The sequence below is a fragment of the Anopheles arabiensis genome, chromosome 3 (assembly GCF_016920715.1).
Source record: "Anopheles arabiensis isolate DONGOLA chromosome 3, AaraD3, whole genome shotgun sequence".
Classification (NCBI taxonomy): domain Eukaryota; kingdom Metazoa; phylum Arthropoda; class Insecta; order Diptera; family Culicidae; genus Anopheles; species Anopheles arabiensis.
The window spans coordinates 68650788-68668480 of record NC_053518.1 but is presented as its reverse complement, the minus strand read 5'-3'; the positions used below and the strand labels follow the sequence as shown (position 1 = coordinate 68668480).

The 17693-nt window shown below is 53.2% G+C and overlaps 1 protein-coding gene across 7 annotated transcripts; it reads left to right on the top strand.

The window, feature by feature from the left end:
• The first annotated feature begins 954 nt into the window (after nt 1–954).
• On the top strand, nt 955–16500 carry LOC120900577. 7 transcript variants are annotated; one of them, XM_040307729.1, is made up of 7 exons: nt 955–1220; nt 2432–6172; nt 6995–9666; nt 9750–11994; nt 13053–13175; nt 13283–13325; nt 13431–16500. In XM_040307729.1, the coding sequence occupies exons 2-7, from the start codon at nt 3451–3453 to the stop codon at nt 13474–13476; spliced, it is 7851 nt and encodes a 2616-aa protein (XP_040163663.1). In that variant the 5' UTR covers nt 955–1220; nt 2432–3450; the 3' UTR covers nt 13477–16500. The 7 variants fall into 7 exon arrangements, with proteins under 7 accessions (XP_040163663.1, XP_040163669.1, XP_040163665.1 ...); XM_040307735.1 differs by lacking the exon at nt 955–1220 and adding an exon at nt 1229–1363; XM_040307731.1 differs by lacking the exon at nt 955–1220 and adding an exon at nt 1370–1654.
• The last annotated feature ends 1193 nt before the right edge of the window (nt 16501–17693 follow it).

Below are 17693 nucleotides of genomic sequence, written 5' to 3'. Positions count from 1 at the left end.
AACGAAAGCTCCCTAGCTTCATTGGTTTGCACAATAGATGGCATATTAAAACTGATCATTATATTGCTGTCCTGGAATGTGTTTCGACAAGTTTCATCTAATCAACTATATAGCCTTCTAACTTTCCGAACAAAGATCTATATGTATGGTCGTGTAGTCAGATACGTGGATATCAACACCAAAGACCATTACTCAAATCTCACTTGCTTCAGTGCTGGTTGAATATCTTGGAATTTAGTATTTAAACAATCGTATCGCCGTTTTAGTTGTAGAGCAAAGGAGAAAGCTTTCAACGTGAGGATAGCTCCACTGTGTAGCCATCCCACCAACAGATGGTGCCACTAGCTTTCTAAATATTTTTAAAATGCATCAGTCGTTTGCTTTCTGCTAAACGAAGTATTTTTATATTCCGTTTAGGTTGAAAGCTTGAGCCGTTAAGAAGCCGTTTAGTGATCGTTTAGTGGATATGTGGTACTTGGAGTCTCATAGTATGTTTTTATAACAAACTTTGAAGTCATTTTTCTACAGAACGGCAAAATGAGCTTTTTTTATTCAAAAATTAGGTACCAAATTACATGGGACGAGACCACCTGGTTTATAAAGATTATGTAGTCTTTGCTTCATGAACTCAAAACTACCGACGGGAAAGCAACTTGTCAAATGATAGCAAAATGAACAAAATATAATAAATTAATTCAGATTCAAATTACTATTATAAGCCAAGTACTTAGCACCCAGTTGAAAACATACTTTTGTTTGCATTTTTGCCATAATTTTCTAAAATTGACACATTTCTAAACGTACCAACGTCTTTTTCAAACGCACGTTTAACTCCTCCACCGCCCCCCGAACGTTTCGCTACTGTCATGTGCGCGTACACGCCATACTTTCGTTACGCACCTCATTTGCCCAACCTGGCGCCCGTTCCGCGTACCCCTTTTGCGGGCCATCCTTTGCAGGCGAAAGCGGGACGGAAAGCGTAAAAAAGTGTAGCGGCGAAGAAAACTACGAGCAGGAAGTGGCGAAAAGTGCATCTTTAGCGCACACGGCTCACACACACGCACACACTTACACGGACACGGACGGGACATACAGGCGAAACCGAGTGAGAGAGAGAGAAGTAAAAAAAGGCGACGTCGAATCCCGTCGCCGCGACGATCGGCGGAGAAGAAGATTCAGTTCAGCACAAGTTTAGGGCGACATACCCGTTTTCCCGTGTGGTGGGTTTTTCTTGTTTGTTGTATTAATTCTCAATCACCGCTTGGCTAGTTTCGGCTTTAGTTGGGTGGGCTTGCCGCGCGCGCTCAATTACCTCTTGCCGCGGATGCTGCGGGGGCCATTTTCTATCACCATCTAATTGAAGGTTACACGCGCGCTTGGAACAATAGTTTTCCGTGGTGTGTGTGTATGTGTGTGTGTGTGTGCGCCTCGGTCATTTGCGGTGTTCGCACCCCCCGCGCTCTCGCGCTCTCCTTTCTCCGCGGGGGAACGGTCGGTCGGTCCGTTTCTTCTTCCCGTATGGACGACACATAAGTGCGTGCGCGAGTGTGCATGCGTGTGCGAGTGTGTGTGTGTGTGTGTGTGTGCTCGCGTACTGTCGCGCTTTTAAACGGGGAAACGAAAAGAGGACAGTGAGCTGCCGCTGGGAATAAAGGTAAGGGTGAGGGGGGGCAGTGGGAGCCGCGAGACAAAAAGGGACGGCTCAGCGAACGCTGGCGAAGAGGAGCAAGAGGAGGAAGAAGAAGGCGAAGAAGGCGAAGCAGACCGACACATAGCGAGCGAGCGAGCGCCATCACAACCACACGTTGTGTGTGGGTTCTAGGTGTGTGGCAGCGAAGGAGTGTGTGCGCAAGAAGAAGAAAGGGGCAGTGTGTTAAATCGAGCAACTAAAGCTCACACAGCCAGTAGCAGTCGCGGCAGGAGCAGCAGCAGCAGCAGTAAAGCGAAAACCGCGAGCGCTTCCCTGTCATTTTTTTTTGGGTGTATGTGCGAGAGCCGCCCGTGGTGTGGTTCCATGGCGTTGTAGCGAAATCGGTCAAGCCTCCGTCTCACAGTGGCCATCCCCCATTACCCCCATTTCCCTATTCGCCTTTTCGCGTTTTGTAGTACTGGTTGGTGGACGGGGCCAGTCGGTGTGTGTGTGTGTGTGTGTAATTGTTTCTTCCAGCAGGGCTGAGGGGAGCGGGGGGGGAGGGAAGAAGAAAGAAAAAAAATACAGGAGTGTGATTGCGCTTTTCGCCACCAGCCACAGTCTCCTTCTTCTCCTTCTTCTTCCTTCTCCACCACCAGCACCACCAGTTCCCCGTCCATTCCAATGTGTGAATTCCTTGCACTCCCGGACGGGCGAAGGTGTGTGCGTGCGTGCGTACGCGCCCGCGAGTGCGTGTGTGTAGGTTTGTGTGAAAGTTCTAAAAAAATGCGTATTCTGTAGGACCAGCTTTGCCGACGGCGCTATTATCCCCCTTGCAAGAAGAACACACAAGCCCAGCGACGAGAGGGCGCAACCAGCGCCGACGACACCTCGAGCTGAGTGAGCCAGAGCGAGAAGGAAAGAGTGAGAAAGTGTGAGTGTGAGTGCAAAGAAGACAAGCGCGACGGAGAGTGCGACAGAACGGGGAGCGAGAGAGAGTGTGTGTGCGAGTGAAAGAGAGCGAGCGATGCGTTGCAATAATACACGGGTGCGGATCAAGATGGAAGATTGTTTGTGCAATTGAAGCACCACACACCACCAACAGCAGCAGCAGCAGCAGCAGCCGTTTACCCGTGTGTGCATGTGTGCGTACACGAGTGTCGCTGCGCGCGTGTGTGTGTGTGCGTGTGTTGCGGTGCGTTTGACATCGAACAAAAAAAGTGCATCGAAAAATCGCAGCAGCATCTTCACATTTCACTGAAAACGCAGCAGCAGTAGCAGCAGCAGCACCTCTTCCCCCCCGTGTGTGTGTGTGTGTTTGCGGGCGGTTTTTGGTGGTGGGAAGGGAGTGTGTGTGTGTGTGAAAATAAAGGTGGAAAAGTGTGGTGTTTCGGTGGTCGGAAAACGTCGGAAAAGAGACGGCCCGCGGGTGTGAAAAACGCTCTCGCTCGCGGAAACGACCGTACCTTGTCGAAGGGGGAGGCCTCGTATGTGCACACGCACAGCCCGCGAGCCGCCGCCATCATTGCGCCCACCCTTCTCAAGCAAAAAAGGGCCACATACCGTGTGTGTGTGTGTGTGCGCGCACGAGTGTAATTGTGTGTCGCGAAGTGTGTGCTAGCGGTAGCAGCAGCAGTTGGAATCGGCGGCATATGGCAGCCATCAATCCGCCGTATTGATTGTACGCACAGGATAATCACACATACACACACAGAGACACCGCGGTTTTCGATCGGTACCCGTCGATTCCGTGCCGTGCGCCAGCCAGCCAACCAACCAAAAACCCCAGCACACGGCCCCGGCACGACAACGATGGCATAATGCATCCCGAGGAGCTGAAATCGAAAGCATTCGTACTGGAACCTCAGCAGGACAGCAGTGGCTTTGTCGGTACGGGACAAGTGCCACCGCAGTATCTCAACCACCAGCAGCAGCAGCTGTTCCAGCAGCAGCAGCAGCAGCAGGCGGTTTTTCAGGAGCAGCAGCACCTTCTGCCACAGTACCACCAACAGCAGCAGCAGCAGCAGCAACAGCAGCAACAGCAGCACTACCATCATCAACAGCAGCAGCAGCAGCAGTATCAACAGCAGCAACAGCAGCAGCAACATTTCACCCGCCAGACTGCCACCTCCTGCATGCAGGACAAGTACAGCGCTGGCAGCACACTACGCGGACAGCTGCCGATGGAATGGGGCGACAGCCTGGCAACGGAGCGCGTCATTGCCGGAGGGGGCGGGACCGTCGTCACCACCGTCGGCTCGCCGATGACGCCCGGGCTCGGCGGGCACCATCACCATCAGGGGGCGGCGGACGTCGGCGTCACCTTCGTCACGCACGGCGGGTACGGCAATGAGGCGGGCCAGCGGCGCATGATAGCGACGGCCGGCGTGGCACAGTATGCCGCCGGCCGTGTGGTGGACGGGTCGGCGGGCGGCTCCGGCGCCGGGTACTTCCACGATCAGCTGGCCGCCCACGGCCAGTCCGTGGTGGGCACCGCGATGGGCCACTTTGTCGCGGTGGAGGCGACGGGCGGGGGCGCTTACGCAACGGGCGGCATTGGGGGCGGCGGCGGTCGGACGGTCGGCCCGATGGTGGCCAGCCCGAACGCGGCCTCCCCCCCGGGTGTACCCGGCATGGGCGGGGGCAATGCGTACGGCCATGCGGCCGGTACACCGACCCACGTGGCGTCCTATCTGCAGCAGCAGGGGTCGCCCAGCGGCATGCAGCGGCTGAGCGATATGGGCGCCATGCAAACGACCGTCGTGGTGACAGCCAGCTCGCTCGTTGCCCAGCAGCAGCAGCAGCAGCAGCAACAGATGGTACCGGAGCATCGGCGGGCTCAGCAGCAGCAGCAGCAGCAGCTTCCCCAGATGCATTCCGACTTTTCGTCCGGCGCTTCCAGATCGCCGTTCTCGGCGGCCGTCTCGCTACCGTCGTCCAGCCCGTGCCTGGTCGATGCGTCCGCCGTCGGTGGACAGATAGTGGCCTCCTGCTCGAAACCCTCCGAGATGGTGCTGAACAATGAGGCGCTCAAGGTGGCCAACCAGATGCCGGTCATTACCCAGCAGCAGCAGCAGCCGAGGGCAACGCAGATGTACGGGCTGCAAGGGTCGGGACCGATGGAGGTGTCGCTCGAGTCGGAGTTTAGCTTCCCGGGTGTCGACCAAAGCGACAATGTCCAGCAGCAACAGCAGCAACAACAGCAACAACAATCTCTCTCCCTTACCCTCAGCGGCAACGGTGGCCAAGCACCCGTCGCCCGATCGGAACCGCCAAACGAACGCATCACACGCTCGTCCACCGCGAACAATCGGGCCGCGGCCCGGCTAGCCGCCAACGAAGGTTCCGGCGATGGGGAAGCCGCCCTCGAGGAGGGCCTTCCGTCCGATTCGCTCACCAGCAACGACCTGCACTCGGTGTTGGACGGGAAGTTGCTGGCGGACACGAAGCCAAACATCAACAGCATGCTGTCCCAGGGTGGCGATGGCCAGCAGCAGCAGCAGCAGCAGCAGCAGCAGCAGCAGTTGACCCCGGCGATGGTGCTGCCCCAGTCCGACCAGCCCCGCAAGCGCTCCGTCAAGCACGTGCGCTTTGTCGAGCCGAACGAGGAGAACTCGTACGACGGGATGCGGCAGACGCGCGGCAACGTCGTGTCGCCTCATCCGCTCGGGCTGGGCCAGCGCACCGACGACAACGAGCAGGACGAGGAAGAGGACGACGAGGAGGAGGACGAGGAGGAGGACGAGGAGGGCGGGGAGGAAGAGGAGGAGGAGGAGGACGATATGGATGGGCTGTCGCTGATGCAGAACCTGCCGCCGGTGGAGAGTTTGCTGGTCGAGATGGACGAACCGCTCGAGGAGGAGAACGACGACGAGGAGGTGGAGATGGAGGACGACGACGACAATGGGAGCCGGCGCCGCCTGTCCGGAAGGCGGGGGCGGCGCGGTGGCCACCACCTGTCCGGGCTGCATCGCCCGGGCCGGCCGCCCAAGCACAGCGAGTCGATTGAGCTCGAGCTGGAACCGCTGCTGCCGGAAATCGAGATGAGCGAGGGTGGCGGCGGCGGCCTGGGCGGGGCCAGCGGTACGGGCGACGAGAAGGGCGACGAGCAGCAGCGGATCCCGCCGGTGGCGCACGTGTGCCGCGTCTGCCTGTGCGACGAGAAGCCGGCCGGCGAGGACGGCGAGGTGCGCCCGATGGAGTCGCTCTACTGCACGGTCGTGCCGGAGTACCAGTCGCGCAGCCTGTACTCGATCCTGGTCGCCGTCTGCCACCCGCTACATCTCGGCAGCAACGCCGGCATGCCGGACCGGATATGCGCCCCGTGCAAGACGAAGCTGCTGGCCGCGTACGAGCTGTACGACATGTGCCTGCGCAACGACGAGATGCTGCGCCGCAAGTACCAGGAGAAGCTGCTGCTCGCGTCCAGTGCGGCCGGCGGCGGGGGCGAGATGCGCCGCATCAAGAAGGAAAAGCTGGACAACAACGGTGTCGATGCGCTCGGGGGGGACCACGACGACGAGGATGACTACTACCGTGGCGGTAAGTGTTTCTTTCTTTTTTCTTTTCTTTCCGGGCGCGTCCGAAGGGTCGCGTCTCGCCGAAGTCGAGGTTGGGGGGGAAAGTAATCTGTGTGAAGTATGTTAATTAGATAATTGAGCAGCAATTATCGATCGGGGCCTTTTTTTTCGACGGTTCGCGCTTCACGCTGGGCGCTTGCAGCTCGTTTTTTATGGATTGAGGTCACATTCCGGCTCTCTGTGGTCGTGTTTGTTCGGTTGGGGTTTGGTTGTTTCGTTTTGCTTTTTTTCCTTTACACCAAACCGGATGTTTGACTCTGTTTCTTCGACGTGTGGTTTGTGACGTCACGATGCTCTAAATGTTACCGTTTTATTTGAATTTGCGTACAAACTGAAATTAATTTGAAACTGAAGCGTGCAGTACTTATTTTCTTCTCCACCCTTAGGGAGGAGGTTTGTTTCACTACTGTTGCACGCCCTTTTTTGCTGCGTGAAGCAAAAAAACAAAAACGATGGAAATTTAAATGTTGTTTTGAAAACGGAACGCCGAATGCAAATTCAATAAGTAGGAAGAAGAAGAAGAAGCAGCAGCAGGGCATAGGAAGCGAAGGAATACATTACCGAACGCGACAAACTGCGCAGACAAATTACAACGTCACGAAGAAATCGTCACAGAACACACGGAACGAGTAGCGTACGCGTGTCGTAGAAAATGGCGCACGTAAGTGCGATTTTTTTTTGTTTTGCTGCACGACAGTACGTCATGTCTCCCCCCACTCCCTTTTCAAACTGCTGATTTGTTTGTTTTTTTTTTTTCAACCCCAACTTCCGCTTCTACTTTTAGGCATGCCGAAGCGTGGCTCGATGCGCGTGAACGATCACGACGACACATATCTGTACGACCGGCAGTACCCGTTGCATTCGGCCAGCGCCGTCGCGGGCAGAAACTCCACCATCGCGGCCTTGCAGTCCCGCTTCCAGCACCAGCAGCAGCCATCGCACGGAAGATGGGGCAAATATCAGCGCCACCAGTCGCAGCTGCACCAGGTGGCGAACGGGCCGGAAGCGCTGCGCCAGCTGCACGACGGACGGATGAAGCAGTCCGCCGCGGGCGGCGCCGCCCGTTCGGCCGCCAACTACGACTACAACGCATTCCACCGCGTGCTGCCGAACGGTAGCCACCAGTGCACCAAGTGTATGCGCGAGTTCAAGTACCACAGCTACTACAAGAACCACTACATCAGCCAGCACGATCCGAGCAAGCCGTTCAAGTGCCGCAAGTGCCACTACACCTTCCTGACCGAGCGGTGGCTGATCGTGCACATGCGCACGCACATTGCGGCGGGCGATCTGATGCCGCTGGCCGGTGGCCCGGCGGCGGCGGCGGCGACCCAGGGCGCGGCCGATGCCGGTGCGGTCGATTCGTTCGACTCGTCGCTGGACGGCAGCGTGGAGCGGAGGAAGGGGGCGCGCGGCTTCGACTGCTACTACTGCGACATGACGTTCCCGGCGATCGCGCTGCAGAAGCGCCACATGCTGTCGGTACACGCGGACAAGCATCGCGGGCTGGAGTGCCCGATCTGTCAGTGCCGGTTCGCGAACCAGTCCAGCTTCCTGATCCACCTGAAGGAGCACAAGGAGCAGAAGCGATTGCGCAACAGCAGCGGCGGCAAGCAGGAGGAGAGCGGCGGCAAGGGAGAGGACGCTGCGGCCGGTAGTGCGGCGGTGAAGCGCGAGTACGGCTGCTCCGTCTGTGCGGTGACGTTTGCGCGCGAGGTGCTGCTGAACGAGCACCTGCACGAGCAGCATCCGGACGCGTTTTTGGCGCAAAACAGCGACGTGGCGTACATGTGTGGCGTCTGTTTGGCCGAGTTTAGCGACCGGGCCGCCCTGGAGGGTCACACGAGCAGCACGCACACGGAGGCGGAGCTGGCGGAGGCGGCGGCAGCAGCGGCAAAGGAAAAGGTGCAGCCGCCGGCGGCCGAAAGCGAGAGCACCGGCTCGCAGCAGGGCGATGTTAAGAAGGAAGGAGAGCAGGAAGGGGAGGAAGAGGAGGAGGAGGAGGAAGCGGACGATGAGCAAAACGAGCAAAACAACGCTGATGATGGTGTGAAGCAACAACAGCAGCAGCAGCAGCAGGAGGAAGCGGCGGGCGAGGAGGAAACCAAAGGAGCGGAAAAACCACCGGAGGGCTGCTCGCTGGTGTACAAGTGCAAGCTGTGCCAGTCGCGCTTCGTGACAAAACAGTCGCTGGCCACGCATCTGGAGACGCACGTGGCGGCGATGAAGCGCGCCGCCAGCAAGCGGCCGTACAGTGAAACGGGTGACGGCGAGGGCGGCGACGGTGCGGAGGGTGCTGGTGGTGCCGACGAGGACGACTACAGTGGCGAGGAAGACGACGAGGAGGAGGAGTACGGTGGGTCGCAGAACGCGGGCGGAGAGAAGCGCCCCAAACGCGCCAAGCCGCAGGCGGCCGAGGAGGACGACGACACGACGACCGAGGAGATGCCGATCGATCCGGACGAGATCTCGTTCAATCCGGACACGGGCGAGCAGATGTTCACGTGCCAGGTGTGCGGCAAGGTGATCAACACGGTGTCGCAGTTCCGCCGGCACAAGCGCGTCCATTCGCCCAAGGGCCGGCCGTTCGAGTGCCACATCTGCTTCTACCGGTTCGCGATGAAGTACAGCTACACGGCGCACATGCTGCGGCACGAGCTGGGCTGCAATCCGACCCAGCCGACCACGTACCGCTGCACCAAGTGCTCGGAAACGTTCACGCGCCGCAAGCTGCTCAGCCAGCACATGGCGGCCATGCACGGGCGCTGGTCGGACGGGGGCAGCCCGATGTACGGGTCGCCGGGCCAGCCCGGGTCGACCAGCGGCCGCGGCACGCACACCTGCCCGATCTGCTCGGAGTCGTTCACGCGCGAGAGCGTGCTGAACGGGCACATGAAGACGCACAATCTGGAGGCGGCGCAGCTGCAACACTCCGAGGTGTGCTACCTGTGCCGCGTCTGCAGCAACGAGTACGAATCGCGCGAACTGTACGAGGCGCACGCGGCCGAAGCCCACCCGGGCATGAAGATGGAGATGGTGGAGGCGGGCGTGTCGGCGGACGTGCTGCAGAAGCTGGGCAATGTGCTGGATGCGGCTGCGGCTGCAGCTACTGCGTCACAGGACGGCGACGGCAACGCTGCGGTCAAGACCGAAGAGAAGCGTGACAATGGCGCCGAGGGCGAGGAGGAGGAGCGTGTCGTGGCTGGCGGGGACGGCGGGGAGGAGGAGAACGGGGAGCAGAAAAGTGCGGCCAGCGCCGTCGGCGGGGGCTTTACGCTCATCTTCAAGTGTAAGCTGTGCTCGGGCCGCTTCCTCAAGAAGAAAACGCTCGACTGGCATCTGCAGACGCACCGGTCGATCGCGAAACAGGGCGACGGTGTGGCGATACTGCCCGATCTGGGACCGGACGCGATCGGCGACCAACCCAAGATGAGCAAGTGTACGGTGTGTGGACAGGTAAGCATAACTTGGTGGTGGTGGTGGTGGTGGTGGCAGTCCGGACACGATTTGATGATTTTTCTTTTGCCTGTGCTTTGCAGATCTTCGACAATGAGCTGCTCTTCCACGAGCATATGCGCACCCATCAGCGTGGTCCGCGCCCGGGCGTCCACCTGGGATACGGAGGGATGGCGCAGCAGCCGCCAACGAGGCGCCGGCGAACCGGCGGCCGCAGCCTGATCCAGTGCGATCTGTGCAAAAAGACGTTCATGTACCGCAGCCAGCTGCACCAGCACACGATGCTGCACCATCAGCCGGGCAAGCCGTACGAGTGCAAGATCTGCCACTACAGCTTCGTGCACAAGCTGAACCTGAAGCGCCACGAGCTGACGCATCTGCGCGAACCGCCCCGTCAGCTGCTCGACCAGCAGCAGCAGCAGCAGGACGCGGATCAGGACGATCAGCTGGACAACTCGCACCTGCTGCAGCCGCTCGTGCTGATGGCCGGCGGCACGGAAGAGGAAGCGACGAACGGTCGGGGACGTGGTGGTGGTGCCGCCGGAACCGCCCAAGACGATGGTGGCGACGGCGATCAGTCCGGCTCGGCAATGGATGGCTCGAGCGCGGCCGACGACGGTACGACGGGCGGCAGCGGGCGGTCCTGGACGGCGAAGAAGTTCAAGTGCGTCGTGTGCGCGCTGGTGTTTAACCGGCAGAACGAGCTGGTGGTGCATCTGCAGACCCACATCGAGCGCATCAACGAGGTGAAGAACCGTACGGCGGCGGCGGTCGCTTCGGCGGCGGACGCCGGCATCGCGCCGACCGATCGGCAGTGCAAGCTGTGCCACAAGGTGTTCAAGTTCAGCTGCCAGCTGAAGCAGCACCATCTGCTGCACCACGCGCGGGAGAAACCGTTCGAGTGCCGCACCTGCCACTATCGGTTCGAGTTCAAGGGCCACCTGGTGCGGCACCGGGCCAACCACCATCCGAACGAGGCGAAGGAGGACCAGGACTTCCCGAGCCCGTACCTTACGTCCACCCCGCTGCGGGGTGCGCGCGGTGGCGGCTATGGGGGCGAGGCCAGCAGCAGCAGCCAGGGCAGCGGCAGCGTGCCAAAGTACGGCGGCATGGTGACGGACGACGTGATTATCGCGCCGACCACGTCCTCGCCCCGGTCGGAGAGTGGGTCGGCCCACCAGTGCCCGATGTGCTCACTCAAGTTCATCAAGGCGCGTTCGCTGGCCATGCACATGCGGATACATCTCGGCGGGCGGAAACTGCGCCGCGTCATACCGGCCTCGACGGCGGCCCCGTCTCCGCCGGGTGAGGCGCAGCCCGGCACGCCGACGACGGGGGCGGACAAGCTGGTGTGCCGGTTCTGCGCCGGCACGTTCCCGACGGCGCACGAGCTGAAGACGCACATGATGACGCACATCGGCAGCGAGGCGATGGATCTGGAGGTGCCGTTCGGTATCAGCGCGTTCAATCTGCTGCACGAGAATATGTTCAACGATTCGATGGGCGGCGAGGGTGGCTCGTCGGCCGGGGCGCTCGGCGGCGAAGATCACAGCAGTATGGGCGGCGAGGGTGGCAGCAACAGCCGGGCGGAGGGTGGCAGCACGGACGGCGACTATCAGCAGGACGATGGCGAGGACGGTAGCGGCGGTGATCCACTGTTCGACGGCTCCAATCTGGAGCTCGTGCTGGAGGATAACATTCTCGATAAAGATTTTGGCATGCGATATCAGCAGCAACAACAGCAGCAGCAACAGCAACAGCAAAAGCGCCGCTCTGGCAAGTCGGGTCAGAACAATGGTGACGGTGGCGATGATGCCGGCGAAGAGGAGGAAGACGATGACGAGGAAAACGAGGACGACGTGACGGACACGAACGATGGGGACGGTGGCGCTGGCGAGGACGACGAGGAGGAGGACGAGGGCGAACAGTCGTCCGCGTCGACGATGGCCAGCTTCCAGCGGCACATGAACCTGATGGCGACGCACCGGTCGCGGCTCGCGGCCACGGCCGCCCTGTCCGCCCGACTGCAGGCGACCCCCTCCGCTTCCTCCTCGTCGCAGTCGTCCTCATCGGCGAAGGGCAAGATTGTCTGCGAGCTGTGCAAGAAGGAGTTCCTCTACCCGTGCAATCTCAACCAGCACAAGCAGCTGCACCATTCGAAGGAGAAGCCGCACGAGTGCCGCATCTGCCACTATCGCTTCGAGTACGTCGGCCACCTGCAGCGGCACATCCGGCAGCAGCACGAAAAGATGGCGGAGGAGCTGCTGGCGCCGGCGGAACCGCAAACGTTCGATTGCAACTTTTGCGGCGAATCGTTCGACTCGAAACGTAAGTGTGGTGGACAGAGCTTTTTGACATCATTTTTTTTTTTCTTTTTTTTTGTAATCAGTACTGCAAAATCATAAAAAACGTCAACGTCATAAAAAAAATCTGACTGGAACAAAATCCATATCAGCGTCACGTACTCAATTGTGATAATCAATGGTGATACTCAAAACGATTGGTTTGACCAATGCAGGCTTCGTGACATTTTTGCGACCAACGCTTGGTCAGTAACTATGTCATGATTTTTTTTTACTGTGATCAATTCTGCAAAGTGTTACTGATATAGGCATGATAAATTTCGGCTAAAACAAAATCGTGTCAGCGTCACGAGCTGTACTGTGATGATCAGAGGTGAGACTTAGCAACAGTTGTTGCGATCATCACATGCTTGGTGACATTGTGTGCAACCAACTTTTGGTCAGTCACTTGGTCGTGACATTTTGTGTCGGTAATCATCACGTTAGTCATGAGAGATGTGCGGTGCGTGTAAGTGGTTCCTAGAAACCCAATGAGCATGTTTTCTCTCTGTTTGACCCGACATACAATCAAAGCAGACAGAGCGAGGAAGCATGCTCATTTTTTCACTTGGGACCACACGCCAAGAATGTCATGACGAAGTGGGTGATCAAGAGTTGGGTGCTAAAAAAAATCTCGCCCAGCATGTGATTGATCCACTAACTGTGTGAGTCTCACCACTGATCATCTCAGTTGTGTACGTGAGCTGATTTAAGCTTCGTTTCAGTCATGACTGTTGATGTTTAGAACAGTGTCATTAGGCAGCACTGTTCAGAGGCAGAAAAAATCATTATGCATGCGCCGGCATTATGCTCAGCTTGTCAGTCAGAGTATCGCGTTGGACACAAGCATTCGCATGTCGTGTTCGGCATGTCATGGCGCACTTTCATTGAGTATCAGCAATGAGCATCAAGCTACCACGGACATGTTCATTGTTTTCGTTGGTGAACATCACGTGATGCTCATGATATTTTGCAGCACTGTTTGTAATTATTGTTTTTATGTGATTTGTACCATTTTCTTTTCTTGTTTGTCCTTTCTAACAGCTCTGCTAACGTCACACGTGCACACGTTGCACCGAGGCGAGAAGCCGTTCCAGTGTGACAAGTGTCCGGCTACGTTTAGCTATAAGAAATCTTACGAAACTCACCGAGAGGAACATTACTTGAGTAAGTGTTGAAGCAACTGTGCGTGTGTGTGGTTGTGTGTATTGGTGCATTTGCAAATGTGATCTTAATGGGTGTTCCTTATCTTGTGTCTTTGTGTCCTTATCTAGAAGCCAGTAATGGAGCCTTCAAGTGCAGCTTCTGCAAGAAAACGTAAGTAGCATCCCACGAACGAGGGAAAAGGAAAGAGCGATAGAGGGGTAAACATGACCTAAAATAACGAGCTTCTTTTTTTTATTTCTTGCTTTCATTCCACAGTTTCAACAGCGCACAAAAAGTAGACAACCATGTTTGCATTCAATAGTGAAACCGGAATATAGAACACCACTCTACAAAGTAATATAATATATATACTGAAGCAATGCTAACAATTTACGCTAAAAAACAAACAAACAAAAACCGCCGATCGTTTGGTGGGAGATAGCGGCAGAACGAGCGGTGGTGGCTAAAACAATACAAATTATAGCAGCTATAATGTATCTTTTTACAACACACACACACACACACTCACACATACTCAACACATATGCGCCGAAGCTCGTGTAAGTTTAGTCGATAGGGAAGAAAAGTGAAACAAAAAAGAAAAGTATTGTATAAGCAAAATCAAGATAGAAATTATATACATATACATATATACATATACATATATATAAATATATATACATATACATATAGTAGAAAAGCAGAGGAAACAAACAAAACATACAGTAATAACATTTGCAGGAATATAAATCGCCTATAAACTGTCATATGGGAAACGAGACACACCGTGTAGAGGAGAGCGAGCGAGCGAGCGAGAGAGACAGAGAGCATGTAGTTTGTAAGAGAAACAAATCAAAACAACAGACATAAAGAAAAAAAGAACATGTACGTGTATCAAGCAACAAAACAAAACACTCAGATGTAGAAAAAAAACGAAACGAAAACAACAATGAAGCAAGAAAGCGTGCGTAAATAGAACGAGGCCCAGTAAGCAAGAAGAAAAAAGGAAGGAGAAAAAAAACAAATTTGAAAAAAAAATGACAAAGCAACACAAAAAAAACGGCAAAATTGCAACTGCAAACAAACAAGGAAAAGTAGTAGTTCAAATTGGATAAGCATATTCCTACTTATAGTTGTATTGTTATGCATGAAATTGTAAAGAGAGACAGAGAGAGAAAGGTAGAAAGAGGAAGTCGAAACAGTGCATTCTTACACCTGCTCTTTGGAAACATTGGTTTAGGAGAGGGGAGCAGCAACACATCACCGATAGATTTATTCCTGTAACATGGAAGAGTAATTAGTACTGTAAGTGTAAATGCATTGTGCATGTGTGGTGTTTTCATAAAGCGCGCAAAAAAAAAACACACATACACATATGCACTAAATAAGGGAAAAAATGAATGCGTAGAAATGCCGTACAAGCAACAAGCATGCATGAGATATATGCAGCCTTGTGGAGGAAGGAAGATGCATTTGTTTCCACGGCAGCAGCAGCAGCAGCAGCATCACAGTGTCCGTCTGTTGCGTGCTGATGTTAGCAATGAAGCCAGCGTAGTGTACTAGATTGCGCCACAGGAACGTGGTTTAGGCATGCGCATTGTTGCTGCTCCTAGTAGCGTATTAGTAGCAAACTGCACGCGTTGTTCTCGTTTTAGTTTTCAACCGCTTTGCAAAGCAACAACAAGAAAAAGAACAACAACATGATTTGTGTGTCTGACTGAGTTCCGGCAAATCCTTTTCGCCGCGATGGCGCCTCTCGTTAAGCGTTTAATTATTATTATTTTTAAAAATTTCTTAGAACCCTCCAAACGCGTGTACATGAACTGAGCAAGAGAGAGAGAGAGAGATAGAGCAGTGGATGTTTTATGAATTAGTTTTACTTTATCATATCATATCAATCTTTTTTTTTGCCGCATTCGCTGCCCGGCGGGTCTCGCCCATCGGTCCCCGGTGTGTCTGCCGGTGTGAGTGGAAACCTATTTTATGCTTATTTTATTACAAGTTTTATGCTAACTTATACAAAACTGTGTAGGATTAGTTGTGTATGGTTTGAGCAGCATCTTTATCATTATTGCACCCCATACTGTAGATGAAGCAAAAAAAAAACTCGCGAACCCCCAACACACGGTGTTTTATACTAGTTACTCAGTGGTAGTACTTTCTTCCGATGTTTGCGCCTTCCCCTCCCCCCCGAACCGCCAATCATTATCACGCCACGTGGCATTCACGTGCTATTGGAAAGTATTTTCGGCTACCATTACTACTGTACCATGTTTTTTTTTGTTTGTTTAATTGTATCATGCCAGGTTTAGTCTTATCTGATTTCTTTTTAAATATGTTGCCCCGCCTTCCTTCATGCGCTTTCTTCGCGACAACCGCTTCCTAAAATAAAAGCGACGGCCAACAATGAGACACGTTGCAGGTGCAATTAGCTTACGTTTATTGTTTTTTTTAACGCACTTTGCTCCGAATCGATGGTGGTGTGAATGCAAAAGCAAGCAAACTAACGATGATGATGATGATGATGATGCAAAGGGAAAGGATTATTCTATAGTATGCGTAATAGAGTAGAGAGAGAGAGAGAGAAAGCTAGAGCAAGTAAATGATGAATGATGATTATGACACATCCTCCTAGAGCAGCCCGCCCACATGTAATGATTGTGAAGAAAAGTAAAACAAAACAAAACGAAAAAAGGTCCGTATGGATCCGTTTTGCCGCTTTGTAATAACTCGAAACAAAACTTAGTTTATCCGTTAAAGCAAACAAAAATACCACACATGTAAGAAGCATACATGCAAATACAAGCAAACCGAATGTAACAGTCGAATTAGTGCAACTAGTAAAAAACCGCCCCCCCCATTACATCTATCTACAATCAGATCAAATCACAATGCAAACACAAACACACACACCCACACCTGCACTGTGTGTGCACTGGCAGGTGTGGAGAAAATTTCATAAGCATCATTAATTTATTATTATATTTATTATTGTACTTGTAATAAGATATTTAACCGACACCCCTCACCCACCCCACATATGGCGCAAAAATACACACTAGAGGGGAAACAAGAGATTAAAGGCAAGTGAAGGAAGGCGCACGTAACGCAAAAAAAACGCACGGCGGTGTTAACAAGCGACGTCTCTCAGCACATTGTGGCAAAGAAGGAACTAACTCTGCGTGCGTTAAAGAGAAAAAGAGGGAGAGAGAAACAACAACCAGTGAACACACAACTAAATGATCCAAAACGGTTAGAACAAAATAGGAATGTAAAGAAAAATGATAGAATGGCAAAGTTGGAATGGGAAATTAAAGTAAAATAAATATAAGATTTAGAGATTTAATTATTCGCGTTGCGGTGTTTTCTTTTTGTATTGAAATTGTTTCTAAATGTATGGCCATGGCCGGGGCAGTTTCGCGATTCGTTCCTTTACTGAGACAAGGTCCAGGTACTACTGTTCTCGAATTGGAAAAAGTCCAGTATCAGTTCTAGCAACGGTTTCGTTTGAGGATCCGTTTTAGAATCTGTATGGGGATTGATACAATTGTGACACGTTCCCTACACAGAACAACTTTTTCCATACAAAACGGGCAAAATTTGGTTCCAATTCTGTTCCCACCTTGTGAGGCAGAACAGAAGTGGCACAAGGTAACTGAGCTGAGAGTCACTCACTTTTGATGAGTGCCCCTATCATTTTCAGTGAGAGCAAATGAAGTAGAGCACATTCATAACGATTTGCTCTCTCCCTTCTGCTAATGTAGGTATAGGAAACGTTCTGTGTGTAATTTTGATAGATGGAAATTTAAAATAAAATCATGAAAAAGAGTGCAAAGATTCATGATCATTTGGAAATAGTGAACAGAAAAACATCCGACATTCGCAAATTTAGAGAAAAAGCAAGAAATGGTCGATTTTGATCTATTTGTGTAAAACGCTTTCTAGGATCAAATGATAGATCAATCAATCAATATTGTCAATATTGGCTTGCTTTTCATGCGATCAGACCAACGGATTAAACTGTAGTTCTACCGATTCACAGATTTTACAGGTATTGCTGTTTGCGAAGAGCGAATGAACCGAAATCTCGTTCACGGTCACATCAATGAACCACTCGGTTCACTCACGTTCACTTAAAAGAACCGAAATGCCCACCTCTAGTTCTGGATCAATCCTAGCATCGGTATGAGATAACGATTATGTTTCAGAAATGATATCAACTCCAGAATTAATATGGACAGTAGTGACAGAATTAGTTCCAGGCCAAATCAGGACCGATATTGATTCGGGTACAGTTTTAGGACCAATATGGGTTCAGGATCACTCTCAGAACTGGTATGGGTTTAGAATTAGTTTCACTTCCTGTAATGGTTCAGCATTATTCTCTTTGGATGTGCCCTGTGGATTGCAGTGGGCACCTATCAATTCAGTTCAAAAAACCCTTTTCCGAAATTCATTACATTACACATCCAAGTTTTTTTTTTGTTGCGTTGCCCTGTAACTAGGTCAAATTAACAAGTCGAAATATAATTTGCTGGT